Source organism: Astatotilapia calliptera, chromosome 7, assembly GCF_964374335.1.
Source record: "Astatotilapia calliptera chromosome 7, fAstCal68.1, whole genome shotgun sequence".
NCBI classification, from domain to species: Eukaryota; Metazoa; Chordata; class Actinopteri; order Cichliformes; family Cichlidae; genus Astatotilapia; species Astatotilapia calliptera.
The window spans coordinates 69,154,740-69,173,811 of NC_137428.1; the positions used below are offsets into that span (position 1 = coordinate 69,154,740).

Here is a 19,072-nt window from a genome sequence, read left to right on the forward strand (position 1 = left end):
TCAGTAAAAAAATCACGTTTTTCACGAGTACAAAAACCTTTCATTTTCTTATTGCTACAAAAACATATGAGCGCAGCTTAGCAGACGCTAATAAAGTCATGCGTTCATAATGTAACTGTATCCCTCAATAACCCACAACCAGTGAGACGGCAGCGACGTACGCTCTGTGTGCGTGTCTGTGGAAATCTACGCACATGCGAGTGTGTGTTAGCGAGAAGGCTCTTGGCTTCGGCAGGACCGAGCGCTCCAGCTTCCTACTGTTATGTAATCTGATAGGGAAAATCCAAGCTGCTATACACAAACACACACACGCACATTATGCACACAGTCTCCTTCCAAGACACACATGCACTTTTGCACTACACAAATATGCTCAATTTGTGCACAAACTGGTCATCGCCATATGCTGCTCCCGTCTGCCAATAATACGTCTGTCTGCTTGTGTTTGTGTATTAATGTGTGAGAACGAGTGTTTTTGCTGAAAACGGTGATTGCGGGGTCTGACCGTGTCCAGAGCGAAGGAGCAGAAGGAGGGACGAGGATAACCATTCATTCATCTTTGTCTCACGTAAAGCGTTGAGCTGTTACCTGTTCTCTTGTATAAAGACGAGTAGTTCATAAATTCCAGTGCGCCCTTACTTCCAAAAAAGCCCAAAGTTGGGCCCATGTTGCACTTAAAGAGCATCACTCCTTTCTTTTGTTTCCTCTTTATGTGTCTGTCAAAAAGGTGAGAGTTGAGTGTTTCTGCCCACAGCCCACTGTCACCATCAACCCCACAGTACACCTGCAGACACCATGAATGAGTCCATAGAACTGAAAGGTAATAACCAAATCATGATGTATCTGCATTAGGCTAACAGGCTACTGTGTGTGTGTGTGTGTACACCGGTTTCCCTATCTTGGTGGGGACCAGCCTTCAGGTCCCCACAGGGTTGAAGACATTTTTCACACTCAAATGTGGTTTTAGTGTCAAGATTACAATTGGGTGAGGGTTAGCCACTCATTTTTGATGGTTAGGGTAAGGGGCTAGGGAAAGCATTATGTCAATGGGAGGACCCCACAAGGATAGCAAACCAGACGCGTGTGTGTGTGTGTGTGTGTGCGTGTGTGTGCGTGTGCGTGTGTGTGTGTGTGTGTGTGTGTGTGTGTGTGTGTGTGTGTGTGTGTGTGTGCATGCATTATGGCGGGTGGTTTGTGCTACTCGTTGTCTGAACTTTAACCTTTCAGGAGCAGCTTGGCTTTGATGAACAGGGACTAGGAAGCCCAACTACCAAAGGCGCGCAGACACTGCGCCGGGCACTTTTACCGTCTCCATCACGCGTTTGTGAGAGATGGTGCCTTCAAACGTTTGAAAGCAGACTGGTGTGTTTAAATGCACAGATCGGGCGTTGTAGCTCAGCATCCCATCTTCATTCAGCAGTATGTAAAAAATCCACAGAGTCAGATGAGGAGTAAACAAATGATGAAAATATTAACAGTTACCTCACAGAGAGAGTGATGGAAACAGGGAAAATGGAAGATGAGAGGAGGGAGGGAGGGAGACTGTGTGTGGGTGTTGTGTACTCGCGGGACCTCAGCACTGCAGCATTCTTCCTCTGTGTGTGTGTTTGTGTGTATGAGAGAGAGGGTGAGTAAAGGTGGGGGCACTCTTGGGACCCCTCCAGCACTGCAGCAGGTTGTGTGTTTCTACGAGTGTGTGTGCATGTGTGTATTCTCCAGCCCCCACACTACCAATGGGTCAAGCTCACACCCCGCGCATCGCCCCCCCCCCTGCCCCTGGTTGCCATGGAAACACACCTTGAGCGAGCCCCCCAGAGAGGTGCATACTCCTCCTCCTCCTCCTTCCGTCCACTGCTCTCTTCTTTCTCCCGACGCCTCTGTTGCTCTATCCCCGTCCGTCCCGTCATCTCTCCTTTCCTCTCCACAGCCTTCCTTCCCTTTATCTCGCTGCCTCTCTCTTGCCGTCCTCCCCATCAGTCGCCTGGCTTGGTTTACGGCCTTTACACCACCAGGGACCAAACACACACACACAATTTACTGCTCTCACACACACATCCACATTCATATAGTTTGGGGATGGGGGGGTTGACAGGAACGGGGAAGGCCAGTAATGGAAGGTAGATACCCCAGAGACCCCCAGCAGCTATTCACAGAGAGAGGGAGGGGACGGTGCAAGGTGTGGGGGCCGGGCACCCACAGGAGTCCCCAGCCGAGACTAAGAAAGGGTTAAGATATTTGTGTATGCACGTAGCTGTGTGCAGCATGTGAGAGGAGAGGCAGCGCCTTAGGGAGTCACCCCCCAACACAAACCAAGGAGCTCATTTATGTGTGTGTGTGTGTGTGTGTGTGTGTGTGTGTGTGTGTGCGTGTGTGTGACGGGTATGATGCCACCTGGTCCTTCTCCTCTCGTCAATTAGCCGAGAGAGAGAGAGGTGGGTAACAACACAATGAGACTGAGGGAGAACACGAGCAGTGGGGAGGTTGTGTTGGAGGAATTGTAATGATGAGTGTGGCTGCAGTTTGGACTTGTGTCCCTCCTTGTTGCTGCCTTCTGCCCATCCACACATACTGCACTCACACTGTTTGCTCGCTTGCTAATATTTCCTCTTTGAGGCGAAACTTTAGCAGCTGTTGTGTGCGCGGTTCCAGCGTTGTCTCGTGTGTGATCACGCTGTAGCTGTGCTGTCTTTCTGTCCTTCTGTCTGTCTGATATGCTAATCGAATGCTGTTAGATAAATGTACGATTACAGACAGGAGACAGAGCTCCTGACACATGGCAGAATACATGTTCGACAACGCACATTTCTAAATGACAGTATAGCAGCATGACATTTATTTAAAGAGTGCGATTAAATGTTCCACTAATAACTGGTTTATCGTTGAAAGCATAGATTTGCTTTGATGTGCATTTAAAAAGCAGAGAAAAGTTAATTTTGTGTTGGGTGGTAACAAACTCAGAGTCCTAACCTTCACCCTGCCTCTCTCCCTCTCATCCCGCTCTCCCCTGTGTTCTCTGTCCCAGCACAGGCCTCCCAGGGTTGTGTGTCTGTGTGTGCGCGTGTGTGCGGTGGTGGATCAAATGCACTCTGTGAGACAAAGCGTAGCGGCAGGATGCTCTATGACTCTGTCATCTCACTATGGGTCACATACACTCACACACGGACTGTGTCTCAGAGGGGGACAGCACACAGAGACAGTGGTCCCCACACACACACTGATCAAAACAATGTATTTGTCAGAAAAGAGAACTCTTTCATGGGACACACACACGGGCGATGGAGGCCTCTCTCCATGCCCTTGTGCCGGACAGCCCAATTATCTCTCTGCACCTCACTGTTTCCCCTCAGTTCTCTCTCTCTTTGTGCGTTTTGCCGCCCTCTCTTTCTCTAGTTTCGTATTTTTTGGCCCCTGTTTTTCACCCTCCCTACATTTGATTGACCAATAATTAGCTTCAAAGGTTTCTTTTGTAATTCTGTTTTTGTTGACGTCATCTGTGCTTATCGAATCAAACAGTCCTTTTTACTGGCTGATAAAATACGAGCGTTATTGGCTAAATCCAGAAAAGAAGATGATCACATCATGAGGGAATAATGCGTTTTACAACCCTGGTTGATGCCTTAGATTAAAAAGAAATTCCCCACCCACCTGTCAACTCGACAGAAACATAACGACTTTGCTTGATTTGTGCAACGATGTGAGTTTGTGTAACTGCAACAACTGCACAATAACCTGGAGCAGCGCTGATGTTGGACTCATCATTGTGTACATGAGAGGGTGGCTGATGTTTGACCGCTCCCTCTGATCCTGGCAGCGTGGGAGAGTGCGAGGCGACTTCTGAAGAGAGCTTTGCCCCCACTGAGGACACGAGCTTTAAAGTGGCTTCGACAGAGCCCCCCAATACACATGCACACAAGCGCGCACGTGCACACAAGCGCACACATGCTGAGCTCACTGACGCGTAGGCATTACTTACAGCGTTGGCCCTCTGCCTCCGTATCACCTTCTGTACAGCTGAAATGATGCATTGTTAAATAAAGGCGTCCTTTTAAGGAAATAATGAAAATGTGACGATTGATTCAGCTGGTAGAGCCGCACACGCCTCTCTCTCTCTGTGCGCCTCGCTCCGTGTGACTCTCTCCTGCTGGTTCAATCTCCTAGTAAATGATAATGAACCTCTATCTGTCTCAGTGTGTCTCGGACACTCTGGCGCCCCACACAACCCAGCAGCCTTTGAGGTTTGTGTGTGTGCGGGGGAACGGGGATGTTTGGGGTCCACGGAGCATACCATCTCATTCACATAAGCCCATGTGGCGCGCACACACACACACACACACACACACACACACACACACACACACTCTCCCCCGTGGCTATTGAGACGGGATTAGGGCACCCTCGTGTCGGCCTTTGAGGCACAGAGAGATAGGAATCTGTGTGTGCATGTTTGTGTGTATTAGTCAGTATGGGTGTCATGGATGTGTGATTGAAGACGTTATTAACCTTGCGATCCCCTGCAGCTCTGACGCTGAACTTCCACAGACTCTTTTGCCGTGTCGGTGTGTGTGTGTGGACGTTTGCACTTACAGGACACGAGATAAGTGACAAACGAGGGAAAAGACACAGATCGCGCGCTCTGTGCGTTCGCATGTTTGTGTGTACGTGTGTGCGGCTCCTCAGGAGGTCACAGATTGCCCCACAGAAGACGCCATCTGATGTCTCCGGGCAGGGCGGGCCTCTGGTGTGCTTGTGTGTGTGTGGGCGACTGGGGCGTCTGTCCTGTGTGGTACAATGGTGATAAGGACAACGGGCAGGAGACCTGATCGTCAAGGGGTGCACGCCCACCTTTCACCGTGGGTGTTGTGATGTCACTCACGCCATCTTAAAATAGACGCAGTAACACTGCTATGATCCTTAGAGAGGACGAAGGCTGATGACGTCTGCTCGTGTGATGAAGCTCGATGATATTTACATTTAATCTCCGTTCAGAACTCTTTATGTTTACGCAGCGAGCTCCTTATCTCTCATCTATACTACAGTGCTGCTGTGATGAGCTATGGAGCACCGTTAGCGGCTGTCACAAACCGATCAATCTTAATTTGAATTTGATACAAAATGTAAGGCGTGACCAAGTCTTACACAGGAAATCCGAATACTGTACGTGAAAATAAGTCGCACGGAGTGCGAATTGGAAGCCGTACCAATTAATCAGAGAGTGATGGACCAAGAGAGACGAAGGGGGACACAGAGGAAGGAATGGGTGAGTGAGGGATGGATGAGTGACTGCAGTGGGGAAGGACAGATAATGAGGACAGAGGGAGGCAAGGGATAGCTGTAGGAGGGGTAGATCATCCCCAAACCCGATGGGGAAGACAGGCAATTACCAGCTGGGAAAGATTTTGGTTCTTCTCGGAGCGTGAGCAGGATAATGTCTCTCAGTTCAGTTTTCCGTACATTGTCCTTTCAATTCTGCTCAAACTACAGCCTCCCATCATTTCGCTGATATTACTTATTATAAATTCCTTGTTATAAATACTGGAATGGTAAACAGTCTAAAGCCATTGTGTGCATATCTGACAGAGCACACAGAAAACATCCACCGTGCATGTTGTATGAATATTCTGATATCATGTCATGTGTTCCCGTGTTATGTCGTCTAATCCGGCCTCCACACGCGTGTCTGTCTCCTATTTGCAGAGGAAGGCATCAATCATGAGTGCAAGCTGTGTAACCAGATGTTTGATTCACCTGCCAAGCTGCTTTGCCACCTGATAGAGCACAGCTTCGAAGGCATGGGAGGTACCTTCAAGTGTCCCGTCTGCTTCACAGGTGAGAGGCAAACTCACACATTTACCTTCAAGGACGAGAGCACAGACGAGTCCTTTTCTCTTGTGTCCAAAGTCTGCTTTGATTTTAAACGTCATCAGTTTGATGACGTACACGACAGGTGACTGTTGTTCTTCGTGTTGGTGAAGATTTACAGCTGTGCTTGTACAGATGCTTCGCCATCAGCAATGGCGAAAAGAAAAATGTCCTCGCTGTTTTGTGTGTTATTGTGTGCTAAATAAAACCGTCTGAAAGCCAAAGGGGTGTGCTCAGCCTGGTAAAGTTAATATCTGCACTTGAATCATCCTTATCAGCTGCTGTACCTGCTGCGGCTCAGAGCTGTCTCTCTCTGCGTCGCGCTCAGTAAATGTGCTGGAACGGCTTTGGCATTTCAGATTTTGCAATATTCATTGTTTTAACATTTCAAACTGTGGGAGTGATCCCGCAGCAGGGCGCCGCAGCTAAAGAAGCCCCTACCAGAAGTGTGTGTGTGCAGATGTGAACACAGTAATGTCTCCAAATATGGAGTACTTTCAGCCTTTGCAATACACTGGAGGGCAGAAACAAAATGCTGGATGACCACATTAGGCCTGCGGTGTTCACACTCTCATTCAGCACCTATTTTAGGAGAAACTAAGTCAGCACCTTTGCTTTTGCTTCTTCTTGTTCCATCTCCCTCTCTGTGCCTGGCTCTCCGTTGCTCTCTTTCCCTCTCTCGGTTGTTGAGTTTGTCTTGTGTTGTGTGCCTACCCCCCAGGTACACACAAACGCTTTAAACTTTAACTCTATTCCTTGGTGGCTTATGAATTAGTAAGATGGGCACCACTCCTGTGGGGAGGCTTAATAATTCAACACATACACACTCACAGTGAAAACCAAAAGTTTACTGAAACAAAGGGAAGAGAAAGAAGGAAAAAAGTGTGTGAGACGGCGCGGAAGTTAAAAAAAGGAGAGATAATTTATTGATAAATAGCACACGGTCTCTGAGGACAGCGCTTCCTGTTTTCTCTCGTTCCTTCTACTGCTTTACTCCGTCTTATATGTTCCGTCCTTTCCAGTCAACCTTCATTGGCTTTGGATGTATTTGACTGTGGTTGGGGGGGTATTTATTAGAGATGGCACGATACCACTTTTTTATGTCCGATACCGATATCATAAATTTGGATATCTGCCGATACCGATATGAATCCGATAGTGTTTTTTAATCAACAAAACTGTTTTTTAAATATCTTGCTGCATTTTGTATAAGTTCATACTCAAGTTTAAAACAACAACTACACTAAAGCTATTCTGTTATACCTGTATGCAAAAAAAATATTTCATAGTTCAGCAATACTGATCAATCTAATAAACTTAAACCTACACCATCCTCCCTATTCTGGTATTTTAAAGAGCACTTAGCGTAAATATTAAGCAACCTAACTAATAGGGTTCCAACTCCCAGCAACAACAAAAATAAATAAATAAAAAATAGGGAACCACCCCTCACGCTCCACCTCATGATGCTTAATCGACGTAATCAACCTTAATTTGATGCAGTGTGAAAAAAAAAATGCACAGAAATCAATTATTTTTCAAGAAATATTAAATAGATTCAACATCTTTCTTCAACAAAATTGCAGACTGCACAGATGGTACCTTCTCAAAGGAAAAAGTACTATAGCTTACTAGGGTATATTAGACTTAATAGTCACTATATACAGTAATTGACTTCTATTCATTTTACATCAAATTAAAACTTTGGGTTTCAGATAATTATTTATTAAAAGCTCGACATTTTAAATGAGAATAAGAAAGAAAAGTATGTCTTTGTGCCCCCTTTTCCCTGTTCATGCCCTATCGGCCCCCCTGGCTAAACTTTGCTAGATCCGCCCCTGCACAGTTACCAGCCGTCAGCTACGTAGAAAAAGATCCTCGAGTAGAAAGTAATATTAAATAAATTCTAACAACAGCTGATCAAGCTTAAACGTGCTGCTGTTGTTCAGCCGTTGGTTTCCTCTTTCTGGTGCAAAGTGGGCCAAAAGCAAACAACAGAGACGGACTCGCGACAGAAAAGCCGATCAGCTGATCATTTAAGCAGTTTCATGATTGAAGTAGCAGCAGGAGAGGCAGTCGCTCCATATATCGCTTGTTAAGCTTAACGCAGGAATGCTTTACAAACATTCAGAGATGGACTTACACACTTGCTTTACTTCTCTCGGGGATAACTTTGTCGGAGATGAAATGCCAGGTTGCTAGCGAAGCTCCACATGCTATCCAGACCACCGACAGGTCCTGCATGCCACAGCTGCTCTATCACGTGATGCATACTGCTCCAACGTGCTAACGTTCTGAGGTGAGTTACGGCGTGTTGCAAGTTTTGTGAGGTGCTTTCGTGATATTTAATGGATCGGATTACATTTTTTATTTTTCTCCGATATCCGATCCAGTAATTTAGGTCAGTATCGGACCGATACCGATACGTAATATCAGATCAGTCCATCTCTAGTATTTATAGTGTATGCTAAGTGTCAGTTTTGATTCTTACTCTCCCAAAACATCATCATGTAGGACAACTTTGAGTGCCCTGAGTCAAGTTTAGTAATACAGCCTGAATTTGACACCTTACCCACACGTAGCTGGACTTCCCCTTCAGGTCACTGCCATCAGTGGTGAGATATCTTTGAGTCCCAGTAATCACTGGTTAATCCTAACCAGTTAATTAGAAGGCAGCTGGACTTCTGTTTGGTTGCATACGTTAACTGACTGATGGGAATCGTAAAAGGATGATCCTGTTCATCCGGACGTTACCAGTGGGAGAAACGTTTCTTCATCATCCAGATGACCAACGTTTCCTTTTAAGCAGCACATGTGCACAATGACTGAAACTCGCTGAATCACTGTGCACATGTGCTGTTTGTAAGGACATGTTGGTCACCTGTCGAGTGACACTGAAAACGCTACGTCCAGATCAATTCGATCAACCTTTTGGGATTTACTCACCTGGATGATTGAGAGCAGGGCGATATGACCAAAAATATTTATCACCATTAGGGTTGCCAACTCCCTGAAAAATAAATAAGGGACACCTCGTGGCCAGGGCCGGGCGACCCAGTTGTCTTCACCCTTCCCACTGTGGTGAATTTTCTAGCTCTTTTTTTGTGTGTGAAATTATTTTTAACCATTTGACTTGAATTTGATTTAAGTAGATGTGTATTCTTTGTGATATGAACACATGTGAAACAAATGATCATTTAGCCATTTATTTTTAGCTCAAAATGACAACATTAACACAGTAAAACAGGTCTCTTTCTTAAACAGAAGCCTGTCATGCTTAACTTTTGAGAATATAAGTAAATCTTTCTTTAAAAGAACTCTGTCCTGCTTAACTTAAAATAATAGAAAACAATAGAACAAAAATATTCTTGTAACTGTGCACATTTAGTGCATTTAGTACAATTGGCTTCAGTTGAGGTATTATTTCAGCTTTTCTGATGCTAATCAGCTGCTCCTGTTTGTAAACCCACTTGTTCCCATGATTACGCATCTTAACTCATCATCATTATTAAAATATGTATTACTTTTATGTATTAGTCATCTATTTGTTGTAATCATCTATTCTTGCAGTTGTTTATTACACAAAATAAATTATATTATCACACTTCTGGCCACATAGCGCTGATATTCACTGCACATGCCCATATTAACTTTTTCCAGCCAGGTGTTTTCCTTTTCCCATTCTTCCCTTTCTCTGAACAAACATTGCTGCTCTAATGCTGGGCTTAAGCTGGGCAAACACTGTGCGATTTTTTTTCTGTCGCGCGATTCAGGCTCCTGCTCAAACTGCACGATTGACTCGCAGGGTTAGAAGTTCATAGGTCACGATGCAGGTCTCACACTATACGGCCCGATGCTCTGATGCGACCTGAGTGCTCACACTGTGCGTCCATAAAATGAAGGTTATAACAGAAAATCTGTCGCGCTCTCCCTCTCTGTCTTACACTCACACAGACACACCACCACCATCAACTTTGCTAAATTGCTAATGAAAAACATGATCAGGCAGCTGTGATTGAGCAGCATGTAAATCCAACTATTTTCATGGTTGTTGTGGTCGTGATCATTTTGTGATGCCACATCGAAAAGGCTCGGATGAGCTTTCCAAAGTTGTGCCTCCATCGCTTGTGTCCAGATCACACGCTGCACTGCCGTGCTACGCCGTCTTTTTCGCTGACATTTGTGTTTGCGCGTGCGCAGTGTGACAAACTGCGGTGACACCCTCACGACCAAGCGATTGATGATCGGGAGCTGGTCGTGAGGTGTTAATCGCTTCTCGTTACCCCACGTATACTACACGATGCACGACGCACGATGAAGGCCAAAATCGGGCCGATCGCCAAAACGGTCGCACGACTCAAAAATCGGCTCAAAATGGGCCAAAAATCGCACAGTGTGAGCCCAGCATAATGCTGGACTCCTGCCGTCTCCTGCCCCACATATACTGCGTCGTGCATCGTGTAGTATATGTGGTGTAACGAGAAGCGATTGACACCTCACGACCAGCTCCCGATCATCAATCGCTTGGTCGTGAGGGTGTCACCGCAGCTTGTCACACTGCGCACGCGCAAACACAAATGTCAGCGAAAAAGACGGAGCAGCACGGCTGTGCAGCGTGTGATCTGGACACAAGTGATGGAGGCACAACTTGTAGAACTTTGGAAAGCTCATCCGAGCCTTTTTGATGTGGCCTCACAAAATTATCACGACCACAACAACCATGAAAATAGTTGGATTTACATGCTGCTCAATCACAGCTGCCTGATCATGTTTTTCATTAGCAATTTAGCAAAGTTGATGGTGGTGGTGTGTCTGTGTGAGTGTAAGACGGAGAGAGAGAGTGACAGATTTTCTGTTATAACCTTCATTTTATGGACGCACAGTGTGACTCAGGTCGCATCAGAGCATCGGGTGGTATAGTGTGAGACCTGCATCGTGACCTATGAACTTCTAACCCTGCGAGTCAATCGTGCAGTTTGAGCAGGAGCTGAATAACGTGACTGAAAAAAATCGCACAGTGTCTGCCCAGCTTTAGGTGTACTGTCGTCCGAGACTTGCACCGCAGTGTCGGCGTTTGTTCCCCTGTTGGCCATGCTTCTTGTTGTGGTCATCTGTTGTCTTCCGGTATTTTCTCCGTAAGCGACCTTTCCTCGACCAATGAGATGAGCGGTAATCTGAATTGTCATACTCGAATTGTCATAAGTGTGCTGTCAGCTCATTGGTCACAAAGCAGGAGAGGGGCTGGGAATTATGTTTTCCAACAAAGCGTTAATTCCATTAAAAGTTATAGACTACTTTTGATTCTCACTGTATTACGGGACAAAGTGCGTCCCTTATTAGCTCAATACGGGACGTGTACTTTTGTTTCGAAATACGGGACGATTCCGTATTTTAAGGGACTGTTGGCAACCCTAACCATATACATTTGAAAATTTGTGATAACGATATAACTGACGATATAATTGACACGAGACAAAATACTTTACGACTCCACAACTTTATTAGTACAAAAAAAATCCATCAATGTATTTTCACTTAAACAAGCAGCTGTTTTTATGTGCATTTTAAAGTTACGATATAACTGACGATATAATTAAAAAATACTTTACAACTCCACAACTTTATTAGTGCAAATGCAAATTCCTCGTTGACAGTTTAACCAAAAGGCATTTCCAGTGGAAACTGGCCGACACATCCTCAGCATAACCATGTATAATATCCACAACACTTAAAAAGAGGTTATACACACACAGTACGGTAATATTATGTTGAAGCACAGTACGTATCACTCCGCGAGGCTCCGCCTACGATAGCCGTAATGCTCCGAAAATCCATCAAGCGGTGCGGCTTCGTAGCAAAGTCGCACTGAAACATCTGACAGATTTTCGAGCGCCGTGCACATAAAATAGTTTCGAGGTCAGTAAACACAACCAGAGTTCATACATAAGGCACACGGGATTATAAGGGGCTCTGTCGACTTTCAGAAAAATCAAAGGATTGATTTTAAGTGCGCCGTATTTTCCAAACAACACGGTAATAACGACGGCCCGCTAGCATGCGCTACCAAAAATAGTGCTTTGTTGTGTATCTGACGGACGAAAGCTAAACCAGTTCCACATCAGTGAAGCTGCAGCATTTTTACAAACCAGTTCAGGTTCATCTGTTTCATTCAACGATTTGCTTTCGCCGCCATGCTTTTTCCGACATGTGCGTATGAAAACAAAGCCACTGCGCATGCGCGTTTTACCCATATTCTATCGCGATATTTCATTTTTCTATCGTTGCCAAAATTACACCGGTATTACCGTGAATGGTATGATATGGCCCAGCCCTACTTGAGATGCATCATGGCTGGTGGGAAGCCTTTGTATGAGACCACCTGTGGGTCCTTTCTCATCCAAAGCTCTCATCAGTCAAGGCAGCATGAAATTCCACACAAGCCCAGATGTGAACATCGTGAAAAACACGAACAAACAAGGTTTACTGTCGTGCAGAAGTAACTGCCTCAGGTGATGGGCAGCATGTACATTTATTATGTAACAACCTGAAGAGAGACGAGCACATATTACAACAGCTTTGAAGTTTATCCTTCCACTGACTCTTTTTTATACCGTCAGCCAAACTCGGCGAGTGTCTTCGGCATCAGCGAGAGGCTGGGCTGTCCTTGATGTCCTTAATAGAAGCAAAACAGATGGAGCCAAATACATGACAGTCAGGTCAGCACTTACACAAAACGGCTCCCCAAAAATCCCATGATTAGGGGACAACGTCTTTCACTCTAGTCTGTCGTCTCTGTCCAGGATGTGCGCGCTGGCGTCCTCAGAGGACTGCTCTCTATCCTTCAGGTGCAGGCCGACTGCTCCGTCCCCCACCCGGTCAGACAGAACCGAGGAAGCCTCTAGAATCGATTCACACACGAGGACCTCATCTAATAAACACTGTGTAACCTGCTCTGTGTTTCTTCTTCTCTCAGTGTTTGTGCAGGCCAACAAGCTCCAGCAACACATTTTTGCTGTCCACGGTCAGGAAGACAAGATCTACGACTGTTCCCAGTGTCCACAGAAGTTCTTTTTCCAGACAGAACTACAGGTAGGACACCCTCGTTCTATCTCTGTGTTGACATTGACCTAATTTTCCCATCTGTGTACTGCTCCAGGTAAATTATTAGAATAGTGCAGACGTTGCTGCAGCACACTGTAGTGAATGAACTTTGTGCAACTGTACAAGAAGGTGTAATCCGCAAATATCCGAAACAAGGCAAACGCTTTTCAGTGTTCCTCAACATCCACTAACTTCAGTATGTCCTGTCACATCTCCTCTTTCACATAGTTCCTGTTCTTCTGTCCCTCTTTTTCCATCTTTCCTCATGAGGCCCGGCAGGCTTCTGGCATGCTTCGTGTTTTTAGGGTCCAGACGCACTGAGTGTGTGTGTGAAAGAGATGAGTGGATATAAGTCACCCCAGAGTGGGTCCTGGACCAGCTGTGGCCAGGTCTGTGATGATGTAAACCTTCCTGTCATCGTCCATTTCTTGAAGCCTTTGGCAGCTGAGAAGTCAAACATGGCTACTGTTAGCGGTGAAACATCGTGACATCGACGGATCTGTACGTGAGACGTACACAGGATTTAATCCCACGTAAAATACTAAATATTTACAGTTTTAATTCATTTTTGTTTGTGGGTCAGTGTGTCTCCATAAAACCTGCAGAAGCACCATCACACGTCTGCTTGGTGCTATTTCCTGTTTCTCTGTTTCATATATTACATCTTTATTGGCCGTCCCCTCAGAATGACACAGCTAACGTTTGATCGGTCAAAAAAGCAGTAACATATGTATTATGTTGATGTGCTGGCTTCATCGATAACTGAGAGAGTCAGCCACATAAAAACAAAAAGAAAACATTTTGTAATCATGATTATTTGAGTTTGGGCAAGGCCCAGCTACCCTGCGCACGCACACACACACACACACATACACACACATACACACACACAAAATGGCAATGATATAAGGCCAGTGGTGGTGGGCATATGGCTGGCCAGTCCATTTAACAGCAGGGTGACTGCTGGACCCTGTCGGTTAATGTCCACACAGGCACCGCACACACCTCCCTCGTTCTCTGCACGCACACGCACGCACGCACACACACGCACGCACGCACACACACGCACACACCTCCCTCGTTCTCTGCACGCACGCACACGCACACACACACGCACGCACACACACGCACACACCTCCCTCGTTCTCTGCACGCACGCACACACACGCACACACACGCACGCATCTCCCTCGTTCTCTGCACGCACACACACACACACACACACACACACACACACACACACACACACACACACACACACACACACACACACACACACACACACACACACACTTATACCAGATGATTTCTCTCCTGCCGTCTGACCAGGTCACAGGATCTTCACAGTGATGAATTGACACGATTGTTGTTTGGTTGTGTGGAGGCGCCGCGGGCAGACGCTTCCATGCTAAACTCATGAACATGTTTGTGTTTAACATTTCCTGCTCATAATTTCATGGTGTTACAAGAAGAAGAAGAACGCGTTACAATGCTCGTATTTAAAATGAATATTTTAGCCCGTTTTTAGTTCAGATCAGACTCGTTTCCTGTTTAATCTCGCCTCATTACTTCGCCTCATATCGAGCTCCAACATGGATCATAGAAGGTGTCTGCTTCATCACCTTCGCTGAGCTTTTCCCAGCTCCTTCTCCTTCCTCCTCTTTGGCTGTTGCACTGGTGCTAAATCCATCTTGTTACTCTTTGGTCCTGACCCAAGTGTGTGTGAGTATGTGTGTGTGAAAAGCCCGAGCCTGACCTGCCACAGCTCCACTGCCCCATGGGAGGTCTCTCTAAGTGGGCTAGACAGAAAGGCTGACTGGGGGAGATGGAGAGCTACAAGCATGGAGGTTAATGCCACTGCTAGCTGTGTGCGTGCGCGCGTGGAACTGAGAGAGTAAGTGGAATAGATGTCATTTGTGTGTATGCGTGCGTGTTTTAATGAGGTATGGATGGATGAAGAAGGCTGGTTGGCCGGCTAGCAAAGGCTTTGGCCTCTTTGAGCCCCTCCGAGGGGCCATATGATGTCACTCTCTGTTTGCGCACACGTGCACACACGTGCACACACAGTTGCACCCCAAGGGTAATTGCAGCACGGACACGCCGCTGCATCATCCTCTCTCCCTTCTGACTCCTTCAGCCCCTCTCTCCGTCTCTCTCTTTGCATACAAAGTTCTGGCTTCCTCCATCGCTCACATCCTTCTGTCTCTGACACATACAGACTCAAATCTTTTCGTTCTCCCTTCCCGTCTTCCTCCCTCGCTCTGACTCCCCGCCGCCGTCCCAGAAGAACCAGCCCCTATGCATATTTTAGCCCCTCTCCTCTCTTCCTCTCTTCTGTGCCTCTCCCCAGCGCCCCATAAATAGTGCAGACGTAAGCTGGTAAATAAGAGATGTTTTGGTGTGTCTGTGGGTGTGTAAATAAAAAATGCTGTGGCCCTGATCAGTGAGGCCCTTCTGGATCTCTCTGCCTTTACTCCCAGACTTCACAGACGACTTTCTCATTCTCTGTTTTCTTTCTTTCTTTTCCTGCTTTGCTCCTTTTTTTCTCACTAATTAGCATCACTGTATCTGTGTTAAAAGGCTGACTTACATTCGCTCCTCTAATAGATGTACATTCTTAAAAACTACCAAACGTAGCTTATACTGGGTTTTAGCCTGCGTTATTTCCAGTATTTCATCTCCATCCAAATATGTACATTATGTACGGTAGTCGCATGAATCCTGAAGACTGTATTTCCCTCTTGTGGATGTTTCTAAACAGTCGTTCAGCTCTGTTTCAGCTCTGGCTCCCTCCCTCGTTCCCCGATAGTCATCTTGATCGTCACATTCGTCTTCAGCCTCCAGGGGGTGCTAGACTGCAGCGTCTGCCCTCCATGCTTCTTTCTCCCCCTCGTTTTGTTTAAATCACCCACTTTTCTCCCCTCATCTGTTTTGCAACATCATTTCCTTTAGCTCTAGTAAATATTTAAACACTGCTGGATGGGTGAATCGCTGGTCAGATGAATAGAAAGATGGATGGGGGGGGGGGGGGGTCCTTTTGCTTGTGTGTTGGTTTCTATACACATATATACACATATATAGTGCAATGATATTATTGAGTACAGCAGCATGAAGACATCGGTGCAGCTCCTCATCAAGTGCTGCATGTTGAGGCTACCTAGAAAGTAGAAAATATGTAAATCTATGAAAAAAGCTGTGCTCCTGGTAGTTAATGCAAAGCAAAGAATATGGTGGGAGACGTGTTCACTGCCTGCTGCTGGTATTAGAGCACAATGTGGAATGAGCTGTGTTTAGCAGTCTGTCTGTGAATAATGTTATCTTTGTGTTTGTGTGAATCCGAGAGCCTCACTGTCTCGCTCTGACTGAATTATGGAAAGGTGTGGATGTGGCTGAACTGGCAATAGGGTGTGTGTGTGTGTCTGTGTGTGTGCGTGTGTGTGTGTGTGCGTGTGTGTGTGCGTGTGTGTGTGTGTGCGTGTGTGTGTCCGTGTGTGTGTGTGTGCGTGTGTGTGTGTGCGTGTATGTGTGTGAATTTGATCCGTAGATCCCTGTGGCGTTCCAGGGGAGCGTACTCAGCTGCCCCACTGCTCACTGGGAGACTGTGTTATTAGAATGGGGACCTGGGACATGCACACACACACAAACACGCGCACACACAAACACGCGCACACGCGCGCACACACACACACAAACACGCGCACGCGCACACACACACACACACACACACACACACACACACACACACACACACACACACACACACACACACAAACACGCGCGCACACACACACAAACACGCGCACAGTGATGTCCCTGAATCCCCAGACTTGTTGTTGTTCAGCAGGGAGAAGACACAGAAAGAAAAAGTGATTCAAAACCGAAGAGAGAGGTGGAGACACGGAGAGACAGAGACAGAGAGACACAGAGACACAGAGAGACACGGAGAGACACGGAGAGACAGAGAGACAGAGACAGAGAGAGGAGACAGAGACACGGAGAGACAGACACGGAGAGACAGAGACAGAGAGACACGGAGAGACAGAGACAGAGAGACAGAGAGACACGGAGAGACAGAGACACAGAGACAGAGAGACACGAAGACATGGAGAGACAGAGACAGAGAGACACGGAGAGACACGGAGAGACAGAGAGACACGGAGAGACAGAGACACAGAGACAGAGAGAGGAGACAGAGACACGGAGAGACAGACACGGAGACAGAGACACGGAGAGACAGAGACACGGAGAGACAGAGACACGGAGAGACAGAAACACGGAGACAGAGACGGAGAGACAGAGAGACGGAGAGACAGAGACACGGAGAGACAGAAACACGGAGACAGAGACACGGAGACAGACACGGAGAGACAGAGACACGGAGAGACAGAGACACGGAGAGACAGACACGGAGACAGAGACACGGAGAGACAGAAACACGGAGACAGACACGGAGAGACAGAGACACGGAGAGACAGAAACACGGAGACAGAGACACAGAGACAGAGACACGGAGAGACAGAGACACGGAGACAGACACGGAGAGACAGAGACACGGAGAGACAGAGACACGGAGAGACAGAGACACGGAGACAGAGACACAGAGACAGAGACACGGAGAGACAGAGACACGGAGACAGACACGGAGAGACAGAGACACGGAGAGACAGAAACACGGAGACAGAGACACAGAGACAGAGACACGGAGAGACAGAGACACAGAGACAGAGAGAGAGACAGAGACACAGAGACAGAGAGAGAGACAGAGACACGGAGAGACAGAGACACGGAGACACAGAAGCAGCTGATTACAGTAACACGTCTGCTGATACGACCTCAGCCATCACTGATGCTTCGAGCGCTACAATATTCTGAATAAAAGGCGTTTTCATTTATAGTAGTTTAAAGGTTGAAGCAGAAGCAGCTTAAATATGTCAACAGAAATATTTTAAAAGGAAAGTCAGAAAAATGTTCTGGTCACCGCCCCCCAGGAAAAATTCAATCCAAATTGTGTCTGTGGCTGTTAACACTGTAGGAACTTTGTGCAGTCTTCACCGTTACACACACGCAAAGCACGTTTTGTTCATGTTGCATTTACATAGAAGGATGTCCATGAGGGGGTGAGGGCACACCTGTACGCGTTCCCATTTATGCTTTCACGAATGTAAAATCGTAAAACAGTCGAAGGCATCGGCAGCAGCAGTCACAGAGGCCGTAGTCACCACCACGAAGTCACTTTGATGTGGTGCGATAAACAAATGGATGCACATGAAGTGGAGCGACAAATACAACGGACACTATGTGAGCCAACGCCTGGAGGGGTCCTAACAGCTTGGACCAGGTTCCTGTCATTTGGTGTGTGTGTGTGTGTGTGTGTGTGTGTGTGTGTGTGAGAGAGAGACAGGTAAACAGCAGCAATGTGTCATAGAACAGAAGAGGCACTGTAGTGTTGTGCTGTAGCAGCTCTGCCAAAACACACTGTGGCAGATACAGGCACTCGCAAACACACTGCACCTCCATGCATGTGTTGGTCCCTGTAAGTCTGATTGTCTGGGACATTATTACGTCAGCCATCAGTGATAGTTTGACCACAGTCTTCTCCTCTCGTTCACTCTTCACTGCTTTTACATGTAAACTGGCTCAGAAACATTTTAAGTACGTTTTGAATGCATCAGCTGATTGTAGCAGTTTGGAGTTGTTACAGAGTGTCCCGGCTTTTTCACTTATTTCATTCACAGACGTTTCTTCAGCAGCAGCAGCTGATGAGTCAAACATGTTCAGTTTACTGTCACACACCAGCAAATATTCACAACAGAGAAGCTGCGTCCTCGCATTTCATTTCCATGTGTCAGCTTTACAGATGTGGTTCATTTTTAGACTAAAAGCCACAGCTGGAGTAACTTTAAATACAGTGCACAGAAAGAAAGCCCATAGTAAATATGAAGCTCGTGGGTTGGAGCATATTTTATTGGTTAAATTGGGAGATTCAGCCTGTTAGATGTTCATTACTTAAGTCGTTAAAATGAAGCATAAAAACTATTGTTTGGTTGGTTTGTTCGCCACACACGTTTTCTCTCTCTGCTCCTCAACACTCAGATAAATGGGACTTTCTTGA

The 19,072-nt window shown here is 46.4% G+C and overlaps 1 protein-coding gene across 5 annotated transcripts in view; it reads left to right on the forward strand.

Moving 5' to 3' along the window:
* Positions 1-19,072, forward strand: part of znf423 (zinc finger protein 423) — a 130,952-nt gene that overhangs the window by 105,712 nt on the left and 6,168 nt on the right. For 4 of the 5 annotated variants that reach the window (XM_026176815.2, XM_080304001.1, XM_080304000.1 and 1 more), the window contains 2 exons: positions 5,695-5,826; positions 12,833-12,948. In XM_026176815.2, the coding sequence (XP_026032600.1) occupies positions 5,695-5,826; positions 12,833-12,948 (248 nt within the window). The remainder of the gene's footprint in view (positions 1-5,694; positions 5,827-12,832; positions 12,949-19,072) is intronic. The other variant, XM_080304002.1, reaches the window with a different exon arrangement.